Here is a 27,753-nt window from a genome sequence, read left to right as displayed (position 1 = left end):
GAGGTTTAGCTGTGTGCTCAGACTCCGCTGCAAACAAAGTGATGTACAGGTGACAGGAAGAATGTCCTAGACAGTTGTCAGACTGCTTTTAGGGTGCCTGCGGAGCTGTATCCAGGTGCTTTTGTAACGTGTTTTACCTGGGCTGGCAGTTCTCCAGTTCGGGGCCCTTAGCTGTGCCCCGCGGGCTTCTGCGCGGCCCCTGGAAGGGGCGGTCGGCAGCCGCCCGCCCCGCCACCCCCTGCAGCTCCCGGACAGCATCTTCTGCACCTCGGTGCGGAGGAGAAGGCGGGGCACGGAAGTAGGCAGAGATAGCCCAGGCACTTCAGTGGGTACCGGCCCCAAAGCTCAGTCCGGGTGTCCCCGTCACCCCTCCGCGGTTTGACATCGCCATGGCGGGGGGCGGGTAGCCCGGGATGCGCCGTGTTTTGTTTCGTTACATGCGCAAACTCCTCGCAAGCCCTTATTTGGGGAGAGAAAACCCGCGCAGCGCACCCCGTTCAGCGGCAGGAGCCCGCAGGGGAGGCGGTGGCCAGAGCCCGGCTACTGGAGCGGCGGGCGAGGATGCGAATTGTGCGGCAGGGGCGATGGAGGCTGATGCGGGGAGCCCGCGGAATGGTGCGGGTACTGCGCCCGCTGCGTCGCCACTCCGCCAGCCCAGCGGTGCCCCAGGGAGGGCAGGAATTGGTTCTGGTGTTATTATTTTCCCTAGGAAAAAGAAACAAAACAAAAAACCGGACTTTCTTCCTGAGCTGTCCCGTTAGGAAATGTGCTGCTCCTGCAGAGCCGCGCACCGCTGCTCGGAAGTGGGGCAGGAACGGGAGAGCCGGGTGGTGGATTCAGTGGGGATTTGGAGGGTCCGGCCCCACTCGTGTTTCCAGAGGTGCTGGTGCTGGGGATAACCCGTTGTATGGGACGTAGCCGCGGGGCATCCCCTGCTTTGGTCGACAGCCTGGCCCTGACGGGGGAGCGGGGAGAGCTTGGACACCTCGCGGTTAGCGCTGCCGTTTGTCCCCGCGGCTGTGCGGGAGCGCGGAGCCCTCCCGGCGAGGGGCGGCCCCGGGGGCTGTGGGGAGGATGAAGTGCGGGGAGCGGGGTGTCCGCACCCCAAGCCCCGGTTGTCCCTCGAGCAGCGCCGCCGCCTCGTCCATGAACAAAGGCGAGAGATCCCGTTAGTGCCGGTGCCCCCCCCACCAGCCCCGGGGGGGGGCTTCGGGGAACTTTCCCCCGGGCCGTCTGGGCGGGGCTATGCTAATGAGAGGGGAGTGGCCTCGCCCCCGCGGTGGTTCTTTGCGGCCAGACATTGGTTGCTGCGCCGCGGGGGTGGAGCGCTGACGCGATGTAAATGAGGGGGCGTGGCGTCTGCGGCCCCGCCCCCCGCCCGCCGGGGCTGCGGGGCTCGTGTTCGGCGGCGGGGACAGTCAAAGTGGCTCCCATAGGGAGAGACGGCGAGTCCGCCCGGCGCTGCGGGAGAGGGAGGGGGCACCGGGAGCCCCAGGGTCTCCCTCCGGCCGTCCGTCCGCGCCGCCGCCGCGGGTGCGCCCCTCTCGTTCCCTTCCCGGCGTGCGCCCGGCTCCGGCAACTCGCTTCCTGCGCGGCTGAAGGAGGGAGGAGAGAGGAGCGAGGAGAGAGCGCTTCGGCTGGGAGAGGAGAGAAGAGAAGAGAAGAGAAGAAAGAGGGAGAAAAGAAAGAAAAGAGAGAGGGGAGGAAGGGGGGGAACTTGCCTCTCTTGTCACTGGAAAATGACACTTGATGTAGCAGAGCCTGCCGCAGCTCCCGTTCGTCCTATTGTTTCTTAAACTGCATCTGAGATTTTTTTTTCTTTTCCTTCTTCTTTCCTTTTTTTTTTCTTTCTTTTTTTTTTTTTTTTTTTTTTTTTTGCCTGCTGCCATCCGAGGGGTTTTCATACAAAAGGGACTTCAAGTGCTCCTCCGGCTTGCGAGCGCTGCAACCAGCCCCCAGCGCCCCGCCAGCCCCTCCACGCACCCAAACAAACTGCACACGCAGCGAACAGCAGCGACAAAACCGGGCTCTCATTGCCTCTGGATTTTTTCTTTCCCCCTTAATGTGCGTGCCTGTGTTCGCTTTCTCTGACTTGCTTTGATTCCAGAGATCAGCTGCAGAGAGAGAGAGAAAGACAGAAAAACCCCTGTATAACAGCCCGCTGGCGATTTCATCACTTTTTTTGTTGGTGTTTTTTTTTTGAGTAAAGAAGGAAGATTTGCGCTGTTGTTTCTGATTCATGTTTGGGATTCAGGAAAGCATCCAGCGGAGTGGGAGCAGCATGAAGGAAGAGCCCCTCGGCGCGGGGATGAACGCGGTGCGGACGTGGATGCAGGGAGCCGGCGTCCTGGACGCTAGCACGGCCGCTCAGAGGTAGGCAGGCTCCGCGCCCCGGCAGCGCGGCTCCCCACAGGCAGCGCTTTCCCCCCTGCACCAGCCCAAAAGCCGGCTCTGGAGCTCTGCTAACAGCAGGGAGCTTCGGGCAGAAGTGGCCAGTTAAATATTTATTCCTCTTGTCCCGTAGCAAGGACTTTTTCCCAAATAGTGACAATAATGACAGCAGAGGAGGCAGCCAGCTCGCTAGGTGAGAATAGGAGTGTTTTAATCTCTCCAGCCCACTGTGTTCGCGCGGAGGAAGGAGTTTTCAAAACTATGTTTGCTGCTGATTTAGTCTGAAGATCTTCAAATAACGTTTTCCTCCTCCGATAAGCAGCGACTTGTGCACGGAGGTATCCAAAATATATTTCCCTACCTCTCTCTCTTATCCTACCCAGAATCAGCAGCCTCCCTTCTCCTCCTCCGATAAGCTGGAGTTTTGCAAAGCTTTCTCGGAGAGAAATTTAATTCGAAGTCCCTTTGTAAAACCACTGCCACTTATCTTAGATTTTTAACAAGAAATCTCTTTAAAGAGGAGGTGGGTTTGGCGAAGCTGTGCCCAGACTCGCTTTCTTTCTCATTTCCCCTTCTCCCCATCCTTTTCCCTGCGAAAGAAAGAAAAAAAATAAAGGAAATAAAAATAAAGAAAAAGGACAAAAAATATAGAGGGAAACCCTGATGCGGATTCGCAGCCTGAGCCCTGGAGCCGGCAGCAGTTTAATGTTGACATCTCCCGGTGTCTCCCACCTCGCCCCGCACCCCTCCCTCTGGAGCCCTCTAAGGAAGGGAAAGTTTCTGCAGGGACAACCCTGATATATTTCAAGTTGTCTCCTCGGCTGTTTACCCACCGCCCGGCCAGGGGAAGGAAAGCTCGCAGGACCGAAACTGAAAGATCCGGCACATGGGCACTGGGCTGACAGCTCCGAGCCGACTTTGAGAAGTGGCAGGAACGATGGCGCTCCGCGGGGCAGCGCGCCGGCGGGGCTGAGCGCGGCTCCTCTCCATGCGGGGCCAGCGGCGGGCGGGCACGGCCCCCGGGGAGGGGTGGTGGGTGCAGGGGGGGCTGCTCGGGGATCACCGGAGGGCGGGATGGGCTCCGGGCTCTGCCGCGCTCCCGGCCGCACAAGGGATTCAGTGTGGCAAAGAACGGCTTTTCCTCTTGCCCCGAGGGAAGAGCCCCGCGGGGACTCATTGTGTATGTGGGGGATGCTCAGTCCCGGGGGAGCCCAGCCGGTCCAGGCGGGGAAAGGCACGGGCCCGGGAGCCGGCTTTGGGGGTGGAGAAGGGGATGTGAGGCCGCGTCGTCGGGGCTGCCGCTAACCCGCGTCCCTCTGGTCCCAGCGGAGTGGGTCTGGCTCGGGCTCACTTCGAGAAGCAGCCTCCTTCCAACCTGAGGAAGTCCAACTTTTTCCACTTCGTCCTGGCTCTGTACGACCGGCAGGGGCAGCCCGTGGAGATCGAGCGCACCGCCTTCGTGGGCTTCGTGGAGAAAGAGAAGGTGAGTAGCCTTGCGCCCCGCTGGGGCTCGGCCGCCTTCACAGGGCCCTCCCTACTCTGCTCCCCGGGGCCGCGTCCCTGGCTCCTGGTTCTTCCCCGGTCCCGAAGGACAGCCAGGGAGGGGGTTTTCCTTGATCCCTTGCTATGCCCGGGGCAGGGAAGAGGGGGTGACAACCGCCCTATCCACCCCTGGGGACAGCCGACGTGTGAGTGATGGAGAAGCTTCATATGTTTGGTGTTTTTTTTTTTTTTCTTCCTTTTTCCTCCGGCCTCCCGTGTCCTTTTTGACTTCAGGAAGCCAACAGCGAAAAGACCAACAACGGGATCCACTATCGCCTGCAGCTGCTCTACAGCAATGGTAAGGGCTGGGAGCCCCTGGTGTCAGCCCCATCACCTCCTGCTGCCTCCTCGGCTGCAGAGCCCATCAGAGGCTGGGAAGCAGCTTCCCACTACTCCCCTCGCCCCGCGCATCCTTGCGGCCTCGGCCAAGCGCTGTTGGGACCTGGGCAGCCTCGAGCAGGAGCCCCAGCGGGCCCGAGCCCTCGGGCGAGCCCCGGCGCGTTGCCGCCTGCCGGCCCCGCTCCTCACACCTGTGCCTTGTTTCAGGGATCAGGACGGAGCAGGATTTCTACGTCCGACTCATCGACTCCATGACCAAGCAGGTAGGTGTTGCGGAACGCCCGCGGAGGGGTGCTGGGGAGGTGGCAGCCGTCGGGGTGGCCCCAGGGAATTCAGTGGGGCGGCCAGCGGAGGCGAAACCCGCCCCCGGAGCGGACTGGCCTTGCCACCGAGAGGAAGAGGTTGCGGGGAAGTGTGTCCTCGCTCTGTAGCTGCAGGGGCTGCGGGGCCGAGCCGCAGGGCCGACCCCGGTGATGGGGCTGTGCAGAGGGTCCCCGCTGGACCCTGCCTACCGCCGCGCTTGTGGAGCTCCGAAAAATGATGCTCCTAAAGGCGATGCTTCAGCCGCCCTTGTTCAGGCTGGGGCCGAGTTTACAGCTTAATTAATAAGCATTAATCTGCGGGCTCCCCCGGCGCACCGAGCTCCGTCAGCGCCAGCCGCTGCTCAGGCGCTGGGGCTCCGTCTGTCTGTCCGTTCGTCCTGTGTTCGCTCCTCCGCCGGGCCCCGGTGAAAGGGGCATGTTCGCCTGTCGGAACAGCCCCCCCCCCCCCACCCCTGAAACGCGTGTCGGGCTGCGGATCGTCAGACCCCGGCAGTGGCTTACCTCTAGTTGTAAGTTGCTCCTTAGCTTCACCCCCGGCATGTGCGTACCTGTACAATATACTTTTCTGTAGGAAAAGAGCATTTTTACAAAGGGAGTATGCAAAGAAATCGATTCTCCCCTTTTTAAAAACATTGCTACTCCAGCGTATTCTTCTGCTTCTGTCAGAACATTTTCCTCTTCTGTTTCTTTTAAATAGTTGGGATAGCTCTTAAGCCTTTTAATCCTTGCGATACGTTTTTTCCCCTCCTAATCTGTTGTACTTGTTAAAGAAAGTTCTTAAATTTTATTTAGGAAAAAACATCCAGCTTTTTCTGTACCGATAGGAAAAGTCAGCCCCTGTATGTTGTCTGTAGGGAAAAAACTCTTGGCTTGTATTTCTTCTCTACAGCAAAACATAAAGCTCGAAGGGCTGAGTTTGTTTTAGAAAACTCTCTTTGATGGTCCCAAAACATCTTTTCCTGCTATTGAAGATTGTCTTTCAACAGTTTAAAAAAAAAGGAAAAAAAAAAGGAAAAAGAGAACTTGGATGAATTTTACCAGACAATCCGCTATGTGTCTGAACTCTGTTAAATTACACACTTCCAAACACAGCCCATTCCCTGCAGGAATTAAAACAGCAGCAACATGCTCTTCTTCATAACAAATCTTGAGAAAGCATTTGTTGCCATTCCTTGTTTTTCAGGCACTAAATGGTTCGTTTGTGCTAAAAGTAACAAATCTTCCTGCTATATGAACTCTTAGTCCATTTGGAGGTTATGTATTTCATATGAGAGAGACTATCAATAAATATCATCTTGAAATAGCTCTCCTATCCTTACGGAAATGCAAAAGCCTCTGCTCATAACCCTGCTGAAAACAGAGCCCTGAACTCATGTAGAGCAGCGGATTCAAAATAATTTTCTTAACAAAGGCATCTTGCATATGAAGAGTTCATCCTAAGGCACTGTTTGACCTCTTGGTCTTTCATTATTATCAAGTCATCAGAGGGTCTTTGGAAAGAAAGGGGGAAAAAAAAACCCCGAGATACAGTTTATTTGTAAAACCTACCATGTAGCTTTAAAGCACATTCACAATGAAGAAGCAGGGGGGTAAAAAGTCTGTCTGATTTCAGGAAGTCTTCGGAAAACAAAGTTAGTACAAATTACAGACTTTGGGGAAAGTGCAGTGGGGTTGAGAAGGAACGATTTATGAACACAAGCTCTCCAAACTCAGGTTAGGAAACAGGGAGTGAAGGGCTATTTTAGACACAAACATATTTGCTTACGCAGTAATGTCATGTATATAATTTCATTAGGCAGGACTATAATTGCATATGAAAAATAGGGCATTGTCATGTCAAAACTGTGGCATGTGCGGCTCCCAGATTTTTTGGGGGGCAGAGGCTGGATTTTCCCTCTTCTTCTTTTTTAATTCTTCCTTTTTGAAAGTGAAATTATTTCTGATTTGGGATCACTTTGGTGGCTGAATGCTTATTAGGAAGTGAAGTACAACACATGACAGAAGCTCGCCCAAATGTTGAATATATCATTTATAGTTCACGACAGTGAATTATACAGAAGATCTCGAGTAACTTTCAAATCATCAAACTGTAATTAAATATTGCAAAGACTGTCTGAAAATTCTTTAATTTTTAATGAAAGTTAAATGTATTGTCAGTCTACTTGAAGGTGTAGTATTTTAATGCATGACGCTCAGAACAAACTGGATAATGAAATGATTACTTTTAAATGAAACTGTTGCAGAAGCGTACATGTTTCATCTGGCAAGTATCTTCTCCATACTCTCACATGCACATTCGCACAGTCAGTAATTGTAAATTCTCAGACTGAAATTGCAGCTACTCTGAGGTTTCTGGTGGCAAATTAAAAATCCCACCGAAGCAAAGCTTGGGTGAGTTAGGTTCCCCAGAACATAGAGGAAAGTATCCATGGCTCTTCATATTAAATATGCATTTTTTAAAATATGGACACATCAAGTTTAAATGTATTCTCTTTGTCTCGCAGCTATAAATTGCAAGGTTTTGTATAGTGGATTATTAAGTTAGGTAAGATAAAATAAAATCCATCCTCAAATCAGACCCAGATTTCTGTATGTAGGACCGTTATTCATAGATCTAACATAAATATCCCATTAGCAGCATGTATTATAACTGCAGGTAGACAGGCAGGGATTTGCTGTGCTAGATTCTGTGTATGTATAGATGTTCCTGATCTGAAGAAGTCAGTGATTTGTTTGTGTGGCTGTACCCATCTAAGAAACTCATGGTGAGAGTCCTTTCATAGGTGGAGCACAGGGACCTACGTGTCCTGGTGCGCGCGTGTCTATTCTCCGTCTGCAGTGATGCGGTGTGGGAAGCAGGGCTAGAGAGTGGCATGACTGAAAGGACCAAGAATTGTGTTATGAGCTGCATCCCAGGGCAGATCTGGGCTCTAGGTGTGAACTCTGTGTGTGCTACCCCAAAACATGAGCTCTTGCCGCATGTCCGCTCCATGGTATCCTGGGCTGTGGGACTTCCGAATGGGGAACTCGGGCAGGATCGGTCTCAAAGTGCATTATTTTGAATTATATTGGGTGTAACGTGCTTAGCCTTTGGTGGTGGCTCCAGAGCAGTGTTGGGTAAAACAGGAATTCCATGTCTTTCAGGGGTCTCGCTACATTTCCAGAATGTGTCCCTGTCATTTAAAATTGTTACTGTTGCAGGGAAGTTCTTTTCAGCTGCAGTAACAACATTCAGTGTCAATACTGGTTTAATTACATTTTCTTTTATGTTATCTTGGCACCTCATTTTATGTCGGGATCGCATTCCTAATGTGCTCAAAACCCTGTAGGATCCCAAACTTTATAGCCGTTGCTTTCCGTAAAGCAGCAGCTCTTACCGCAGTAGGTCTGGCTCTAACAATGATGCATTTTGAAATTGCCTGCAAAACATGAAATATGTCTGCTCTAATAAAAATGGAGGTTTTAGGCCAGTCTAAGGATTTTTAATGTATTTACGGAGAAGAGATGCCTTCTATTTCTTCAGCTGTATTTTCATAAAGTTGATATATTTCGCTATTAGGAAAGATGGAGGAAATAAATCTGCAATACTTGTTCTCCACCCATTTTTTCTTCAGCCGTTCTCATCCATAAGATATAACGGATGCTAATATGGCTCAGGCATCTTAAAAATCATCAGTTTTGCACGATAGCTATTGTCTATTGCAGTGAGTCCTCATGAGTCTAAATCCTTCCTTCAGAGTTCGACTCTGTTTATATTTTGCTTTTTTTCCCCAGTACTTTAACTCTGGATGCAAATGTTTTTTTCTGTTGACTTCTCTATCATTCTCTGATGTCTGCAGACATCTGATCAGCTCTCTATTCTGTGCATAGCACGGCCCTTCTTGGCAGCTACACACATGGAAAAAAAAAATGTTATCAATAAGTTCAGAGGAGCTTCAGCACACTCGGAGAAAATTCACACAAACATAAAACAAAACCTAACCCCTGTGCAGGGGAAAGTTTATGTTGCGCCAGATTTTAGCAGCTTTCTTGTGCCTTTGGTGAGATGTCAGAAGTGCAGGTGATATTAATTTTCTTGTACAGAGAGGAATGGAGAAGTTTGGAATTTGCATGCATGATCAGGACCTGTGTTTGGGAAAATGTAAACTCATCACAGTGGAAAATGTGTTGTTTGGAGTCTGAGGGTGAAAACAAAGCTGAGGATTTTGGAGAGACTGCCTGAGCCAGATGGCCTGGTGCATTCCCAGTCTGGCAGCCCAACTGCTCCCTCCTGTATAATATACAGCCATTTGTTCTGGGATATTTACGCTAGAGCTGTTTCCATGTGAATGTTTGAAAACCATTAAAAATGAACATATTAAGAGAGATAAATTTATTTAATTTGTGTGAATACGTCGATAAGCAGGCTGTGTATCAAAGGCAGAGGGAGCCTGCATAAAATAATTAGATGCTTCTGAATTGTGCATTGAGAGAGACAGCAAGAACTAACTGTCTTTGCCCCAGGACCGAGTGCTGTGCTACTTGTCTGGGATAAACCTCACTGGGATGAGTCAAAATTCTGTCTGGGGAAAGAGTAAAAGCTTGGGTGATTAAGGGTTAAGTATTCAAAGCCAAATGAATGTATTTCACAGTATTTTCTGCGTAGATATATAGCGGATACAAGCCTAATCCTCTCTGGGTGAAATTCTGGCCCATCTGAAGTCAATTGCAAAGCTCCTATTGAATTCGGTGGGGCCAGGATTTTATTTTCTCTCTGTGTGTATGGCTGTATACGTCATTCCAAATCATTCTAGTTCTGTTTTTGAAAGGACCCTCGTTTTAAACAAGTTTTTCTTTCTCCTTTATTTCAATAATGAAGATAGTTTTTATTTTGTGAAGCAGATGAGGAATTTGAAAGCAAGTGGATTTCAGTGCATGTTGCTGATTTCTCTCCTTCTCTTACTTTTTTAAAATCAAGGCCATAACTGAACAATATAATGACCATGATCTCATTCCTTCAAGATTGTTTTTCGTCCAGTTCGGAAAGCAGGATTGCTTGACTGGCAAACTGACACCATGAGATGATCCTGCCCTCACTTGTATCAGCATAAATCTGGATTTAGTCAGGAATACTTAAGGACAAAATCTGGCTTTATATTTTTCCAGCTTATTCATCAACTCTTTGATTGCTCTATCCTGCCATCTTTACTGGGGGAAAAGTGGCTTAAATGAGAACTGTGCTCTTGACTTTTATATTATCCCTCTTCCTTTTATTTCATTTTATTACATTTTTTTAAATGAACTTCACTGCTGTAAAGTTTAGGCAAACCATTGAACGCACTTGTCAGCTAGAAGTGACTGCGGTGGGCTCAGTTTAGTATTTTTATTTGCTTGCAAGCAGTGAATTGCATTTGATTCAACTTTTTATGCAGCTTTATTTAAATGGAAGTGAAGAAGCCTTCTATTTCGAAGCCAATTTTTCGGGGTCTCATTTTTTAAGTCCGTTGGTGCCCGAGTTATCATTACTCACTGGGGCTTCTTGTAGAAAGCTTACTTGGGGGAGTAATGGTTTATCAAAATAGAAGATGAATTTTGGGGGAAATATTTAAGCTGTTCATGAGAAACAGAGCTATTTAGCACCACGTATGAAACAACACCGAGTTTAAACTACATGAAGTAAACAAAAGTTAAAAAGCAAAGTCTACAATCGTGCATTTCCTTCGCTGGTGTTTTGTTGTGCAACGCTGGTGTGTATTTGCAGGCTTATTTTTAGCTCTGCTGTGGTCTAAGTTTATACACTATAACTTTCACTTTATCCCTCATTAATGTGATCCCTATTTGACAAATTCACGATGGTGTCAGTGCGACAAGGAATCCTGCAGCCATCAGCCCATTTTAAAGACTGGACTTTAAAAAAATAGCAATAATAATAAAATATGTATTTTTAATAGGGTAGGTTTTCAGATTTTGCAGTTAAAAATCTTCACAACAACAGCCTTGTAGACCCTTCCTGTAAAAATACTCGTGGCAGCTATAACGATCTGAAACTTTAGCAGTTCCTGTTTCCTTTTTGAAACTAATTGTAGCATTAGTGCTTTAGAGCAACGGAGTTTGCAAGAGGGCAGAGTATCTGCAATGCTCTCAGGCAGCCATTCATGGAAGAAAACAGTTGGCGCTTTACACACCCGTTCGCGCAAGTGAATTAGGACCTAGGAATGGGAATTGGGGATGAGCTGCTTGGAAATGAACTCAGAAATTCCTCCTGCTTCCTAGAATTTCCTAGGAATTCCAGCAGGAATAGGGTATGCGGGAGTATCTGTGCTTAATGCGGAGAAAATACAATGTGGATGGGTGCAACATCGGTAATTAAATGCAAATAAAGTGAAAAGCAAATCCGTAACGTTAGAGGAAGGCAGAAGAATGTCATGCACGCAAAGAAAGGGATCACTGATGCTAAACACAATAGACAAGGTGATTATGTGCCACAGTGTTGACTCTGCCCGTTCATTATTGCTATTTAGTTGAGTTATTTAAGCGGTTACCTGGAGGTTAAGTAAGCACAGCAGCAGGAAGAGAGAGGGGAGGGGAAAAAAAGAAAGTAAATGCTGCGTTCTGGTTTGTCATTTCTAGCGCTTCCTTGGCTTCACTGGCAACAAGATAACCCATAGTGGGTAAATTTATTTTATTTTCTTGAAGTCTGAAGAAGAGCAGGCCAAGTTGAGCAGTCCTCTCTGAGGCACAGTTCATGCTGTGGTTGTCTAGAGGTGAATGGACACTGGAAGTGTTTGTCTCCACTAATAGCCTCAGGGGTAGATCTGCTCTTTACCCACATGCTCTGCACTCTCAGAGGCAGATTATTCTTTAATTATTGATTAAGTCCAAAAAGTGCCATGAGCTTCTCCCTTGCCTGGCCTGTCCTACTGCTAAGGGGGACCTGATTTTTGAGGTTTTCTGGAATGTTTGCAGTGTCCCTGCTGACCAACCCCATCAAGTGTCAGCTGGTTCCTTTGGTTCCCTGGTTTTGGCTGAAGGTTCTTCTCCCCATCTTCCCCCTTAATGCAGGAAATGAGGATTGTTAGTTTGTCCCACCTCCTGCTGTAGCACATGAATGATCTTCCAGGGCTTCTTGCAAATCATCTATAGCTGTCTTGGGCACTGAAGTGGAAGTGCCTCAAGGTGTGGGCCAGCAATTGAGTAAGGACATGGGGTCCCAGCTGGTGTCAGGGGGGCTTGCTGGTGTCTGTGCTGCAGTGACTACATTCATCCTCTGACAATTTTTATGTCTCCTTCATATGAGTGCTGAGTTCACAGGGTTTGTGCCTCACTGGTGGGAATGAGGGAGTAGAAGTCGAATGAGACTCTTTACCTATTAGCTGCAATGACACCGCCGGCCTCTGTTTTATCAACAAAAACCCCACTGGCTCTCAGGTTTTAGGGGAATGGGTGTAGCAAAACAGAAATGAAAAAATTAAAATTAGCAAAGCTAACACAGCCCCATTCCTGATTTTTTTTTAAACTTTAAATAATTTTATAATGCATAATATTAATATTTGCTTGTTACTATTAAAACAGTGTCATGAATCAGCTCATGCTTCCTCAGATTTGTATGTCCTGAGATCTGTGCCCCCTTTGCAGGTACAGCACCTCTTACCCTTGGTGGGTTATATCTGTAAGGACTGGGAAAGCAGTTCGTATGATATTATTCCAGCATATATTGCACAAATAAGATAACTTATTTTTTCTCAGCGTTTTCTACACTTCCATTTCAAAGTGGTCTCATTCCATAAAATGTATTTCATCCATATAGCGTACTTTTGGGTTTTATTTTCAATATATAGTTTATAGTTAGCTTTATGTATACCCATACCAGATATAATTTTATTTGCAGAGTTTGTCCCCCAGTTTCTTATTTCTAAGTCTGTATTTTACAAGCTGAAAAGGTCCAGGGTAAAGCTGATGCTCAGATGTAGGGGTAGTCATCCCTCCAAGTCTGGGGCTCTAACCATTGATCCTATCTCTATAGTGGCACCCTAAAAGATTTAGGAACTTCAATGCCATCAAAAGATGGTGTTGTAAAGGCAAATTCTTTACACTTTTATTTTGCTGCTGGAGGGGTGGTGCCTGGGACCAGGGGTGGTTAGAAAATATCACTGTCGTGATCAGATGGAAACCCTCTACTGGGCAGGCTGTGAGTGCTTAATCCACTTAGTGTGTATGCCGATCCCTCACTGTCTCTGCTGGTTCTGCTGCTGGAAGCATTGCAAATGTAAACTCTTCCTGCAATGTGAACGCAGTGTTTCCACAGTTTCAACTTTAAGGATTCTCCCTGTGCTGTCTCAGAGTCAAATTTCTCAAGCTGGTTGATCCTCGGTTTGTTTTGGTATCCTCTGCTCTGGTAGGGCCTGCTTCTCACTTATTTATATCCCTGTAACTCCAGAGCCGCTCTCTGGGAAGTGGTGGATCATGAGCTTCAAGGGGAGAATCAGGCCCAGGCACTTTCTCAGGAGCTACCAGGAAAATGCTTGGGCTGTGCAGCTTTTGTGATTAAAAATACATGAGCACTCTCTTTTCTGTCCTTATTTTTATTTCTTTTTTAATGAATAGGGCCCACAGTATACCCAGCCTTGCCTTTTTTTTTTTTCTTTTAATGCTATTAGGTTTATATTTTATTCTGAATTGAAAAGAAAATTGTGGTTGTCTTGACTACTAAAAAAACCCATCCTACACACCGCTTCAGAGATGTGCCATGGAGAGGAGGAATTTAGCTGTACTTGCACTCTTGTTTTCCAACTGAAAGTCTTGGAGCAGGTTCGGTGGAGACACTGCCCCTTTAGCCTGCAGCTTGGCTCCGAACTCTGGGCTGTGTTTTTGTTTACTCCAAACCCAACTTGATGCACAGCTAAAAATGTGTTTTGTTTCTAGGCGATAGTATATGAAGGCCAAGACAAGAACCCAGAAATGTGCCGAGTTCTGCTCACGCATGAAATAATGTGCAGGTAAGAAATACCCCTCTTCCAGTTAATTAGTGATGAGAAGATGAATCTGTCTCTCAAAATCTAGGTTGAACCTGCAGCTATTTTTGGACCTAAATTTATCTTTCTTGCATTAAACAATCCCAAAATAACCCGGTTCAGTTTGTGTAATTAGCAGCAAGGTCTCAGCCGTCACACTAGTTTTCAATTATTTATAAAGAGTTATTCTTCGCAGAACACTACTGGTTTTCATTTAGACATTGTAGCCCATAAAAGGTCTCCTCACCAAAATTAACAGTCGATTATAGTCTTCTAGCAATAAACATCTCTGCCCCCAGTTCCCAACAGAACCTCCTCAGGAGAATGACAAAACAGCAATTTCTGTATTTTTTCTCTGGATGTGATGAAGACTCGAGCTCAGGAGGGCCAGTCTTGTCCCAGTTGCTGCTCATGCAAGGTCCTTGCTCAGCTGGAGGGGGACAGGTGATACTCCTCCATGCAAAAGATGTCTTCCTGTTGGTTTTCTATAAAAGCCCCCGTGCAGATTTGGCTCTGCCCTGTGTTCTCTGCCCCAGATCATGCCTGCTTGGGGTTAGTCACTTGAATTCAGGACAGCCAAATATCTTCTCTCCTGAACACGGTACTTCTGCAGCTGCTTCGTTCTCTTTTCTGGCTGATTGAAATAGGTAAAGCCTCTTCTACTTCCCTTTTACTGCAGAGAAGGCAGCATCTTCCCACAGAACCTTCTAGCACCTAGGAGAGCTTGACCTCACAGTCCCATTAAAGTTAGTGGATATTTTTTGCATGTCTGAAAAAAATCATTTGTTACATGTTATTCGATGGCAGAAAATAATTCCCTTGTGGAAGATGAGGCGTTCTTGCATAAGCTCATTGTTACAATCAGTTGTTTTAAGACTGTAAAAATGCCATTGCATGCGTTGTAACTTTTACAAAACGCATTTACTAAAAAGGAGTAACTTGAGGGTAAAAACTAGTACCCACTTCTAAGAGAAGAAACTTGGATGAGGGCTTCCTGGTGGGGGACAGACTTAGAAAAAAGTATTCAGATGGAAACTTCTCTGTTGGTTGATTTTATTAATATTTTTTTATTATTATATTTTTTCTGTCTTGGGGATCTGCATGTTTTGTCCTCTATGGCAGCTCCTCCCTGATAAAAGCTTGCTGCAGGGCAATACCCTGCGATGCCAGCAGAGAAGGAGCTGCTCCGCTTGCTTTGCCAGCCTCGGTAAAACCCCACGCAGCCCCTCCAAATTATTCCTTGCAGCATTTGGGGATTTCAGTTTCCATGTTGTATTTTTCCAGGCTGCTTCATTGACGGTTTGGTTTCTTCCAGGAAACCAGAGATACCCCATTGCAGTTTAAGAACTATCAGAGTGCATGGGTATCTCCAGGAGGTGCCAGAGCTTCTTGCTGCTGTTGGGAGCTGCAGTATTGTTTTGCTTGAGGACTCTGGGCCAGTTCTCCCTTTCCCAATGGAAACCCAGTCCTGCTGACAACTCATAATTGCCCTAAAATTCGTTGGCCCAATTAGCACTACTTTCACACTAGATACCTAGCGAGGAACAATTCATGGAAATATTACAGGAGGCCCCTGACCTGATAAGGCTGAAGCGTGTGCTTAGCTTTTCTCTGGGAGTAAACCAGTAAAACAGTGGGACCATCCATGTGAGTAAAACTAAGCGCGTGCTCAAGTGTGTGCGGTGTCAGGTCTGAAACTGCTGTTTGTTCCTCATACTTAAACAGCAGGGTTTTTGAGGTAGGAATTACATCTGCCAGACACTCTGAGCCATCCATGCAAGGGTAAAGACTGCCTACTTCAATGTATTAATTTTCTTACTAACGCTTTAGAAACATAAAGAGTAAGAAGTAAATTAAAACTTCCTATGGAGGGCTGACTTCTAACCAGAGGACCGAATACCCACATCAAACATTTACGGACATGCAGTATACTTGACTGAGACGAAATTATTTCCATTCTGGGAATGTGGAAAGATATGCAGTCTTTCCCTTTATTAAAGCACTTTACACTTTCTTTGTTCTTAAAATTGACTGGATCAGGAGGTTTATTCTTCTCCTTCTATTTGTTAACTGCTAGCTGCTGCCTTGTGTTTCATAAGCATAAGGCAGCAGACTAGTAAAAGAAATAATAATCTGACCATAGTAGACAGTGTGCCTGATGGGGTGGGGGAGACATATTCAAATGTCTTATAGCTCATATTAGATATTACCCATTTCCTTTTCTGCCTATACATGTGTAAGAGGGTGCTGTTTGTTTACCAGGCCGCTTGACCCTATTGCACAAATCTGTCATCTATTGTGCTGCTAACACTCTTTTAAATTGCAAATCTGATGCTCTTTAGGGGTCTAGAAGGAGAAAAAAAAAAATCTCTCTCCACACCATTCTGTTTCTCTTGATTTCTTGCCTGTTGTAAGTTGGAAGTTGGGATGTGCTGAATTTGCACCAGGGGTGCAAATGCAGCCTCAATTATAAGCATAAAATTAGAGTCTGTTCCCCATTAATCAGCCCAGCTAATTGCTATGCACTACCATTAGCCATATGGTGTGAAAGACAGCTTGCTCTCCCTAAGATGAAATTTCTTCATTTCAGACATGAAATAGTGAGGGCTCTGTATTTTAAAATAGCTTGTTTTAGATATTTAATTTCTAAACAACTTTCAGCAGTGCTTTCTATCAAGGCTAACTGCACAATAAAACTTTGCATTTATGTGACAAAGCTGGGTATTTATAGTATAAGACAACCATGGCACAGATAAGACAAAGAATTCAAATGTATAGGAGAATCCTGGTTGTGGTAGGAAAGTGGGCTGATGTTTGCTTCAGGTAGTGGTTTATTTCAAAGGATTTCATTGTGTTTTGTCAAATATAAAAACACTGTTGGTGAAAATGTTAATAGCTGGGGAGAATTCACAGCCTCAGTGGAATTTATTAGTATTGTAGGCAGCATGGGGAGGGACATCTATAGTTAATATTGCCTCAACAATTTCCATTATGAAACCTTCAGTGGCTTACAGCTTTGCCAAACTTAAACTGTTCTGGCTGAAACGTCCTTTGCAGGGTGTCAGCCTCAGGCTGACTTTCTTTGGAAAGTTTCAGCTAAAATGGTTCAGTGACTTCTGAGAATGAGGTTGGAGTAAAATATGGGTTTTGTCTGTGTAAAATACAATCTTAGAGCCATTTTGGCAAAAACCTCCTGCACCTCCATGCTTCAGGGTGAGGAACCTTTTTGGGGCAGGGCTCGTCCCGACCACATCATCTGCAGGATGAAACCCACCTCACTGGGAGCTCCTGCAAAATCTCCCACATGGACTTGCTAACGACTTGTTGGAGCCTGGCAGCTAAGTGATCGGAAAGTCGCATTTGCGCTGGCCACATGCCATCGCCCCGTCATTTCTCATTGTTTATTGTCCCCACAGAAAGCCCAAGCACAGATACACAAAGCAGGGCTCCTCTCGCGAGCGATGCTCTTGCCCACCACACCAGGGTGGGGATGAGAGGATTTGGGGGTGCCAGACATTGGGGTGAGGAGGCCACCTCCTGTGTGCCCACAGAAGTGCCAGGTAGTGCAGGCTAGAGATGGTCCAGCACAGGGAAGAGAAGAGGAAGATAGGGAGCAAGGCGGCAGGAAGGCAGCAGGTCCCCAGAGAGTTGGGGTGAGGACAAAGGCAGCAACAAAAGCTGGGAGTGGTGGTGGCAGCCAGCAGATGGGGAGGCCTGTGAAGGGGTAGGATGGGGATGGTGTGGGGCTTGGGCATGAGCCCTGGGGATGGCAAGGATGGCAACTGGAGTGGGGTAGACAGAGATGGGGTGCAGGAGCAGGATGAGGTTGTGATGGGAAGAGGTTGCATTACTGTCTATAATTGCTTGTTTTAAAAGTGAGCTGCCACCAAGCATATCAATTTTTGTAGGCTTTTTTTGTTGGCCAACATGGCGTTGTGCCTGAACCGTGGCTCCTTGCCTCACTTGGGGAGAGGTGTCATGGTAGAACAGAGAGGACAAGACCTTGCCCTCCTGGCTGCAAGGAGCTGGCACTCAGCACCTCTTCCTAAGCTTTTTCAGAGCCTTGCTGGGAGCTGGATAGTTCTGGGTGACTTGGAGAAGCTCCTGGGAATTATTAAATTCCTTGAGGGAAAAGAGAAAGAGCGCTGAATATTTAGGAACTTATTTCCAAGTGTAAAGTAGGCACTAAAACTTGGGTTTGTGTGATGTTTTAATTCTCTGCATGGGAAAACTAGGGTAGAGAAAGCCTTGAATTCTGCTATTGGGAGAGAAAAACACAAAGACAAGCTAAAGTTTAAAAAACAATTATCTAGAACATGAAAGAACATTTGGAGCCTCCTTTCAGAGAGCAGGATGTGCCAGACATGCACCTCTTCCACACCTCCCTCAAACTGCAGTGCAAGGAGTGAGGACTCCTACAATTGCGCAGGATTATGGGGTGCAATCTTTGGAAGCCCTGTGCAAATGAGGCAGATACCCAATGAGCAATACAGTCTTGACTCAGTTCTTGAAGCTGGGCTGTCCCCATTGGCCAGTGCCTGACTCCATCCTGCTTGCAGCAGGAGGTGAGTCCGAGGTGTCCCCATCTCCAGGCTCCTGTAGCCACTTCTCCATCTAAGTTAGTGCCCCAGGAAGGGGCTGGCCTCTGAGCCTTGCGGTAAGTGGATGGTGGTATCTGCCCATCTCGTGCTGAGAGCCTGGGAACCTTTGCTCGCCTGAGTAAATGTGGCAATTTCTGTCCCTCCAGTCTGCTGTGAGAATGTCAGGACTAGCCCTGATTTGCTTCAGTCACAAGAACTGCATTGTCTTAACTTGTGCCAACTCTGTTTCTAATTACATTTTAATCATTTAAAAATGATTAGCAGTTTTTATTGCCTTGTTTGTGGGTAAATTTTCTCACCCCACACATTCTAGCTGCACTCCAACGACAAGTCCTTTTATAGGCAAAACAGCCCCCCGAACGTCCACATGACTATTTACCTACAGCATATTTTATTCCTTCCTAAATTTTAATACTTTCTGGTTGCCAAGACTCTTGCATTTTCTGGTGGATCAATTGTGGTATTGTGCTGTAAAATTAAGCAGTTTTTTTTGGCAATCCCAGACAATGTAACTTCCACCGAAATGAAGATACCGCACATGTGTTAACTGTGAAAAGTTTCAGCCCTGAATACTTGCCTTGAAGCTTTTTGCGGTGAAAAGAATTATGTATTTTCCTCTCTTTGAAAACAAAATTTTTTTTTTTTTTTAAAGCCATGTTTAAACAGGCTGGTTTTGTAAAAAGCCCCCCCTCCCCCTTTTTTTTGTTATCTTTAGTGTGGTTACTTGCTTTATTGCTAATCTTGGAGGGTAACTGTATATTATTCACTCTATTGTTAAGCAACACAAGAGAACCTTTGTCATATTCCCAACAGGATTATTTATATAGCGTGGCACTTCTGAGGGCTTCTTCCTGCCATGATGTTCTTCCACCTTCTGGGGAAAAGAAAATAGTTCATCTGAGTGGGAGCCATGGTTGTTCTTGCCAGCCACCCGCTGAAATGAGGGCGATGCGCATGTCCCTGGAACACCACTGGGAGCAAGCTTGGTGGTTTCCAAAGATCTGGTTGTGTGCGGTTGAGGTTTACCAGAAAGTTTATTGAATGGAGGCATGTGCTCAGGTCTGGCCAGGGAGAGCAAACAGAGTGGTCCTTGCTGCCTGTCACTTGGTGTCACTGTGGGATGGGGTCCCTGCAGCTGCATAGGAGCTGCCCAAGTTTGATCCAGCAGCTCTTTGGGAGGGACCAAGGAGGGCTTGCGAAGACCTGGAGCTTCTTGACTAATTTTCCTTTTTATTCCTTGAAGCCTTGACTTCAGTGGAGTATTTTGTTTCAAGAGGCATCAGCAAACAAGAGCTTTCCTTGCTAGATGGGTGTTTCTCCCCTGGGGTGGCTGGAAGCCTGAGGATTGGTCACCTATGTAGCTATGACTTGGTCTCATGGGTTTGGATGGGCTGCAGGGTGAGCAGGGCAGCCTATATGTCACTCAGCCACAGCTCTAGATGCACCAGGAGGGATTCCCACTCTGAGCAGAAATGTATATGCTGCCTGTGAGCTTGCCTGCAATATATCTGTGGCTCCTAATGGACAATAATCCCTGACAAGGAATCGTCACAAACAACAATTTAACTTCTCTTAGGAAACAATGAGCCACCTTACTTCAAAAGAATCCCAGCCTGGAGGTCAGCAATGGAGCAATGCTTTGGGAGACAGAGCTTATATTTCACATGCCTGCTTTGTATCTGACCTGACGCAGGGCACCAGCCACTGGAGCTGTGCTCTCCATGGCATTAGGGATCGTTAACATGCTCAGAAAACTTGGGGAAACAGGCATGCTCAAGCATAAAAGAACTGCTGCCAGTGCCACTTGCATTTCAGCTCCCCCATTAACAACAGTGTTTCTTGGAGAATAACTGTGTTTTCAGATTTCAGGGGGAGGTTTTCTGGTAGCTGAGAATTGTGTAGAAGTAGGAATATCTTGTGGATGTGTAATGTAAGCGTTAAGCAAATGTAAAAACTAGGCTCAGCAGGGAAAAAGCTGTCTTATTTCGTGTACGAGCATATGTGGCACAACTGTTCAAACCCATGGCAAAGAGGCTACGAATAGGCAGGTCTCCCTGTTTCGGGTGTTCCTTGAAATATTATTTGTGAAAGGGGCAAAACCCCTCTCTTTTTATATTTTCCGTTGCTAACCAGCTGTGCAAGAAGTTAAACATAGTAATTAACCCATATGTGACCCACTACATTTGACTGATTTCCAGGCAGGGACCGAGCGGTAACTCTAGCCGGCAATTTGAACCTACCATGTTCGTAATGATGATTTTACACTGTAATGGTTGCACTAAATCCTTTCGCTTTTGCTCTGTAGCCGCTGTTGTGACAAGAAAAGCTGTGGCAACAGAAATGAGACTCCATCAGATCCAGTGATAATTGACAGGTAAGGACTGCTATTGTTTCCTTCCATTTTTTTTTATCCCCCTCCTCATTATAATGAAACACCTGCCCTGTGTTGCTAATGGGGAAGAATTAGGAGTATGTATGGATGAAATTTTGTTTTTGATACTGAATTAGTTGTGCTTTGCAATTGCTATTGCCATGGAAGGGCCATATGGAGGATAATGGAGTGACCTGCTCTTTGGAGGGCTTCAGTTCTTGTAACTGATTCATGTGCATAAAGAGGAGATTTTTCTTTCTGACTTTCTGTGGCTCAATTCACATGCTATGCCAGGGAAGCTTCAGGAATAAAATAATAATAGTTTGTGATTTATGAAATGTGGTTGGGTGCTTATAAATATTTAACTTTTATTTGAAAAATGTTTGAATCATTATCACTTAGCTACAGTAGTTCTGTTGGATGCAATCCATCTACATTTTAAGGTTTTTATTTATGCATAAAACCAGTTAAAAAATAGATCTGCAAAGTAAGGTTTTTCTCCTCCTCTTATTTTCTGTGGTTGGAATACTGTTTTGACTGTATTGTCAGCTGATCAATTCATTTTTGCCTGTCTTAATTGCCGTGTTTTTAAACAGATCCATATTACTAATCTGACATCACCATGTAAATCACTGTAGTACAATATATCTATTTTAGTTGTTCTGAGCCATGCATAGTTTCTGTGCTTGCAAATTATGCAAAATGGTAGCCAAATAGTCATTTTTACATTTTAATTGTCCAAACTCATTGTACAAAGCCATGTGCAATAACCTGGTTATTATGCAGCATTACTCTAGAAGAGTTAAATGGCCATGAAGTACTGAAAGTATCTGTCATCGCCTGGGGAAAGCAATACCCTTGCACTAACCTGTGAATAGAGGGAGCCTAAAGGGAAACTACCTATGTGTATAGGGGCAAGAACATAGAATAGTATGCCTCTCCTTGCACTGTTGTCTGAATTAAGGTTTGCTGTACTCGGTTTAAAGTATTTTCTGTGCCAGGGCATCCATGTTAGAAGGTGAAGAGGGTTTGGTGCATTGAGTGGCCCACACAGAGAATGGTCCAGGGATAGGGCAGAGCCTTGCCTAGCGTGCTCATCCAGATTTACAGTTCTTGTTTGAATTTGGCAAGAAAGTGCATATATTGGAAGCTTATATCAGGTGTTTTGATTAGCTATAAGTGATCCTGAGAGTGTTTAAATCTCAGAAGATATATCTATTTTAACTAGGCATATTTTCATCTTCTGTGAGCATTAGGCAGTAGCAGGGAAAGTGTGTGTGGGGAAAAATTCACAGTGAAATCTGTATGGAGATGTGTTTTATAAGCATGGTACAGAGCTGAACACTATAAACATGGTGTTAGAGTGGCATTTTGAGCAACATGAAAACTACAAAATTCACATGAATTTTTCATTGTACTGGAAAGTGAGATGTTAAGATGCTAATGGCAGGTTTACAGAAATATTTTGTTTAACTATCTAGTATGCAAAACTGCTAGTTGCAAATCATTTTAGATCATGAAAGCCAGAGATGCTGTCTGTTACACGCTTCCTGCAAAATGAGGAAAACTGTTACATGGAAAAAACAGATTTAGGTTCCTAGCAGTGATCAATTTCTCAGTCTTTACCTAAATTGATGCAAAAGGAATGAATTCTGAAGATTATTTTCAAAAGGCAAGCTAAACATAATTTGAAGATGATAATACAAGCCCTACCTCACCACTGGCTCTGAATCACGCTTGGCTTGTGAATGGGTTAAGCTTTTAAGTTCTTCACTTGGTTTTAAATTGTGACTTTGATACAGAAGGCTGATATGACTGTGGTTTGAATAACATTTGATTTTGACCTGTTCCTGTGGGTTGCAGTGGTATAAGAAATTTGACTCAGCAGTACTGTAATTAGCCCTCCCCGTGTTTTTGAAACAGGATTGTGTTACCTGGATTGCATTAGTGTGGCTTCTATTGTTGCCGCTTCGCATCTGTCCCAGTAGGGTACTTAAAACCTTTTCTTGGCTGGGGCTAGTTCAAACAATTTAGGCCAAATAAGTATGTGCTTTATACAGTTAGTGGCTTTAGTGATGTTTCTTGTGACATTTATCCTATTCATTTTTTTTCCTCCCTTTTGGTTCGGAAAGGATGAAGTGATCTATATGGAGCCTTTTTACCTTAAAACGAGTCCTTTAGAATTGTCCTAACGTTAAAATGCCTGCGCAAGCCAGAACATGTGTTTAATTGTACTCCATTGTCACTTCTCCATGCATGCAATTTTTAACTATTATGTCAATTGATATGCAAAACCATATTTAGCTATTTTTATTTGCATGTGAGCTTAGAGAATTCATTTACCATTTGGGCTAAAGCACTCCCACATGCCTTACGCTCCGATAAAGTTTTGCCTATGGATTTAATCTAACTCTTGCATCAAATCCTGTGAATCCACAGACTCTGACCTAACATAGAGTTTAACGTAGAATCTATCCATGGGATTTTTGACATATGCACTTACATGGAAATGCTATCCTCCTCTTACATGCTGCAATACTATTTTGGATTGATTAATTCTCTTTGATGAGGTTAGAGAAACTTGGGATAGAGAGAACTCTGTCTTTGTGGTGGTTTAGTGAACTTGGCAAAGAAGCTGTTTGGCAACTTCAAAGTTACATGTGTTGTATTCTTTTTCAAACCCTAGATATGAAAAGTAAATCGCACATTTCAAAATGTGGGATTTAAAAAAAAAAGTCTGTTTGAAACAGGATATCTTTATCCTTTATAAAATTGCTTTATACTTTGCTCTGTTATAGTATCAGCAGATACAGCAGTGAAAGGGACGTAGAGAAATTTATACTCATGTAGTGATCTAAATTTTCTCTGGAGAACAAAATAAAGCTATTATGCTTATAGAGCAGTCATTTCAGGGAAGTTTCTTGGAAACCTGTGTGCGTCTGAATCATCTTCTTAGCATAGCCTGTATATTTTATCACTAATCCAGTTACATGTGTTGAGATGAAGATCTGATGAACAGGAATTCATTTTAAAAGGGATATTATTGTCACAATACAAATGCACAATTCCTCCTACAAGTGCAGTGGCAGGGCTGTATTGTAATCCTGCTTAAAGAAAACACAGAGCACTTCCTGTTATTAAATTAAATTCTAGATTGATTTAACTTTCGAATTGTAACTCATATTTGAATTTAAAAGGTTTGCAATAAAATTCCTGTGAAGAAATTGAATAAATTGTAGTTTTATTGCCACTCTGGATATCCTGGTGTCCTAACCTTTTTCCTTACACTTATCTTAGTTCAATAAATAAAACCTCATTAGACTATTCCCATTTCAACGAGTTTATTAAATTTTACAGGAGTAATTAGCATAAGCTGTGCTAATTTTTCTGGAAGACTAATGAGAGAGCTTCCTAATTAGGTTTGCTTTGTAAGAATCGGAAAAGATGATAATGACAAAAGTCACATAGGGGAGAAAGTGGGGCTTTATATTATTCCTTGGTTCAGGAAAGAGACTCCTCTCTCTGCAACCTGTTCCAAACTTTTAAACCCAATTTACCAGTGCAGGACTGATATTTAATGGTGTTACTTGTGCCTGCTGGGGCTTCTTTACCTTTTATGGCTGCATCCAGTAAACAGGAGTTCTAGTGACTGATAAAATAGGAATAATCGCTGCAATCCCAAATATAGCGGCAGAAAAATCTCAGCATTTAGGACCTATATCTATATATATACCTCCAGCTTGTGACTTTGCATGGAAAAAGGGCTGAAACCAGCTGGTTCATCCCAGATTTTGCTGCCTCCCAGAGTACACAAGCAGGTAGATGACAGTGACGTGAAACTGGTTTTTCTGAGATTTACCAAGACAGATGAGACCTACTTAAGAAATCTCGCCTCTGTCTATCTTTTGGATAGAGAAACTTTAGTTGTGGTGTAAGTCAACAGGCTTTGTGCTGGAGCTCCCCTGGGTAGAGACTGTGTGGAAGGTGAGCATGGTGATGAGCAGGGTCTCTTCTTGCCCTTGCCTGGCAATATACTGAAGTTCTTCATGTGCTGTTTTGGATGCAATTTCTGAGCAATGAGACTCACTCTGGCTTTGAAGAGGTGGTTTATGCATTTCCAGTGCAATCAGAGCTCTTGTCCATGGAGCAAGAGTGGGCACCCATGGACTGGAGTCTGTAATATCTTTTATGCTTTATTATTAGGTGACAGCAAGGTATATTTTAATGCATGACCTGCTACCAGTGTTTGAAAAGCCTGTGTGCTTTTGGCACTTGCTGTATGGGGTGCTTGGCCAGGCTCTCAGTCATCTGTCCCCAGCACACCCAGCTGCTGTGGCTGTGGAGGCAGCCAACTCACCTGCATATGTTTTTGAAATCATTCAGCCTTTAACCTGAAAAACTTTATGTTTGTGGGTAGAGTTTTACCATGCAATGACATGAAAAGAGGAGTGAATGACTTTCAATGTCTCCGTTTTACTGCTTAACAAGTCATCAGGTAGTGGATTGTATTCTACGGCCTGATCATCTTTTCATCCTAAATACCGGGCAGGTGGAAAATTGACACAGAGGACTGTACCACACTCACTTCATCCTCCCTACAAGTACACTTGTTAGGCAGATGTGGTGATTAATGCATTTTGCAGTAGCTTTCCATGCCTGGAGGGAGGGTGATGGAGATGCGGGCTGGCTGGCAGATCTGGCCAACTTTAGGAGAGGTGCTGGTGACAGGGTGAGGTCGGTTTTGCTTGGGAGGGATCTGCAGAGGATTGCTTTGCTGCAGGGGATGGGATCAGTGCCGCAGCTGATCCCCAGCCAAACTAAAGGGACATGTGCTCATCATAGCACTGGTGTCACAGCAAAGTGCAGAAGATGCCAGGCAGTATGGCGTTGGTCCCTCTGCAGGACCCCCAGTTCCTGACATGTCCTGGTCATATCCTTCGTCCCCCTCACCATATGCAGTACCTGAACCTTGCTGTGTGGGGTTATCAGGTTGCCCAGGGAGGTTGTGAATGCTCCATTTATGGCAGTGTTCAATACCAGGTTGGACAGAGCCTTGGGTGATATGGTTTAGTGTGACGTGTCCCTGCCCATGGCAGGAGGGTTGGAACTTGATGATCTTAAGGTCCTTTCCAACCCTAACTTTCTATGATTCTGTGAGTCTATGATCAGAAGATTTCTGTGCTGGTGTCCTGCTCCTCCCTTGCCCATGCTGGAGACAGGGCTGCAGGAGGCTGCGGATCCCATTCGTCCTGGATCCTTGTGGACTTTGCATGCATGCAGGCGGGCAGGCATGGCATGTTCTAACAGATCTCAAGACATGGATGCGAAATACTCCTGGGCCTAAATATTCAGCTGTTCTCTTGAGTCTTGTACTGGAAAGCACCCACCCCTTCCAGAGCCAGATGGGAGTTACTGATCCCATCAGGGAGGCAGTCCAGGGAGCAGAAACTGGGTGACAGAAGACTACCTCCAGCATTGCACAGAGATGTCTCCCATGCTGTCTCTGGGCCTCTAAGCAGGGTGTTCAGACAACCAGAAGCTGGCCTTGAGCGTTTCATACAAGCTCCCGGAGCCTCTGAACCCATACATTTCTGAGGGGGGAGAGACTGAAACACACATCCTTGAGGGTTTAGTTGTGATTGATGCAGCTGAGAAGCATTACCCGAAACATTTCCCACATGACTGTGGCAGCCAAAGGCATTTTGAGCTCTTGTGAGATAAATGGGAGACTCTGATCACTAGATGACTCTCACACAGAGTTTCAGACATAAAAGCTTGCCCCTTTACCAGCACTCCTCAAACATGGGGTGCCACTCTTCTTTCTGGTGATGAAATCACTAGAGCTGGGGGTAACTTTGCAAGGATTCTTGCAAAAATCGTTGGTTTCAGCCTACTGGGGTTGGCACATATCTCTGCTGCTTCAAAATTCATTTATTTTGCTCTTGGCATTGAGTGAACTTGGTCAGGGTCAAACAGCTTCTGCTTATTGTTTGTTTGATTTCTTTCCCTTCTGCTCCAAGTATACGAATTTTTGTATAATCTCAAAACTATTATGCAAAACCTTAATTTGGTCTTAGCTTCACTCAGGAGCTTTGTGATTTTCTTAGCAAACCTGTTCTGAGTTTTCAGTTTGTTATAAAACCCCAAACCAGGCAAGCTTTATGTGGTTTTGGGTTTCACTGCAAACATTTCACACTACTCTAATAGTTACTTGCTTCTCTCAGTGATGCCTTTTGAATCTGCAGCTAGTGTTTTGGGCTTTATTTTCACTGTGATCTTATGCCTGATTGTTACTATTTAATATCACGGTGATAAAACAAGAGGCTCCTCTTGCAAAGAAGGCGTATTGTGCTAGGTACTCTGTAACCTCTAGGTAGGTAGATGATCCCATTCCCAAAGAGAAGTGGCTCTTCTGATACAGACTGAAAATGGAGATTGAGATTTTTCTGTCAAGAATAAAACCCTTAGGCTTGTATTGAATATCCTGGGGATGAGGAAAGTGAAAACCAGCCTGCTCTGTTGCTTTTGGCATTTGACTATCATCTTGGTGTTCACCCACAGCCCTTTGAGGCTTGGCCACTTGTCAGTCTAGAAAAGTGACTTGAGTGCACACATGGGGTATGATGGACCTGCTGCTCCAAGACCAGTATGTATCTGTATAGCTCTGATCTGTCTTGGGTAGGTGGTGAGCCTGAGGTGTGCAGCTCTGCACTTACTGCTTTCAGTTGATTAAGTCCCTTGGGCTCTTTCTGAAAATCTCAGTCTTGGTCAGCAAGTGTTGACAGCTTTAGGAGACTGCACTGGTTTGTTTAAGTCCTCAAAGCCCATCCTGAAGACCCTGTGGGTTTTCTTATGCAGAGGAGCAGCCCGAGGTATAACTGGATTACTCTGCTGCTCCATTCAGATGTCAGGGTTTCAGCATCCAAGGTTAGAGGTGCATAAAAAAGTTTGGTTGCCTCTGTACAGTGACCTACTGCAGCATCAGGAAAGCTCCAAGTGGGCTGGACTGGTCCCAGGAGGAGTCCAGGGCCTGGCAGGGGGATCTGTCCTTTGTTTCTGGTCACAAAACTTCAAATGTGCTTTTCATACTTATTGATTTCTTCATATGAACTCCTACTTCAAAGTGTGTCCTGCAGCAGGGAGGACGTGCTCAGCGCAGTGGGCTACTGGGCTCCATGCAGCTCGGTGTCAGTTCT

General features: G+C 45.5%; 1 protein-coding gene across 8 annotated transcripts in view; it reads left to right on the top strand.

Moving 5' to 3' along the window:
* Positions 1 to 1,841: 1,841 nt before the first annotated feature.
* The window catches only part of EBF1 (EBF transcription factor 1), a 276,447-nt gene continuing 250,535 nt past the window's right edge, over positions 1,842 to 27,753 (top strand). For all 8 annotated transcript variants that reach the window (XM_061360179.1, XM_061360178.1, XM_061360177.1 and 5 more), the window contains exons 1-6: positions 1,842 to 2,373; positions 3,718 to 3,874; positions 4,168 to 4,231; positions 4,480 to 4,535; positions 13,497 to 13,570; positions 20,492 to 20,560. In XM_061360179.1, coding sequence (XP_061216163.1) covers positions 2,240 to 2,373; positions 3,718 to 3,874; positions 4,168 to 4,231; positions 4,480 to 4,535; positions 13,497 to 13,570; positions 20,492 to 20,560 — 554 coding nt within the window. In that variant the 5' untranslated portion in view covers positions 1,842 to 2,239. The remainder of the gene's footprint in view (positions 2,374 to 3,717; positions 3,875 to 4,167; positions 4,232 to 4,479; positions 4,536 to 13,496; positions 13,571 to 20,491; positions 20,561 to 27,753) is intronic.

The sequence above is a fragment of the Neopsephotus bourkii genome, unplaced genomic scaffold (genome assembly GCF_033783945.1).
Source record: "Neopsephotus bourkii isolate Nb327-2 ecotype Australia unplaced genomic scaffold, CSIRO-AGI_Nbou_v1 NB_1016, whole genome shotgun sequence".
NCBI lineage: Eukaryota > Metazoa > Chordata > Aves > Psittaciformes > Psittacidae > Neopsephotus > Neopsephotus bourkii.
Note: the sequence above shows the minus strand (reverse complement) of the source record. Positions and strands in the feature narration are given on the sequence as shown.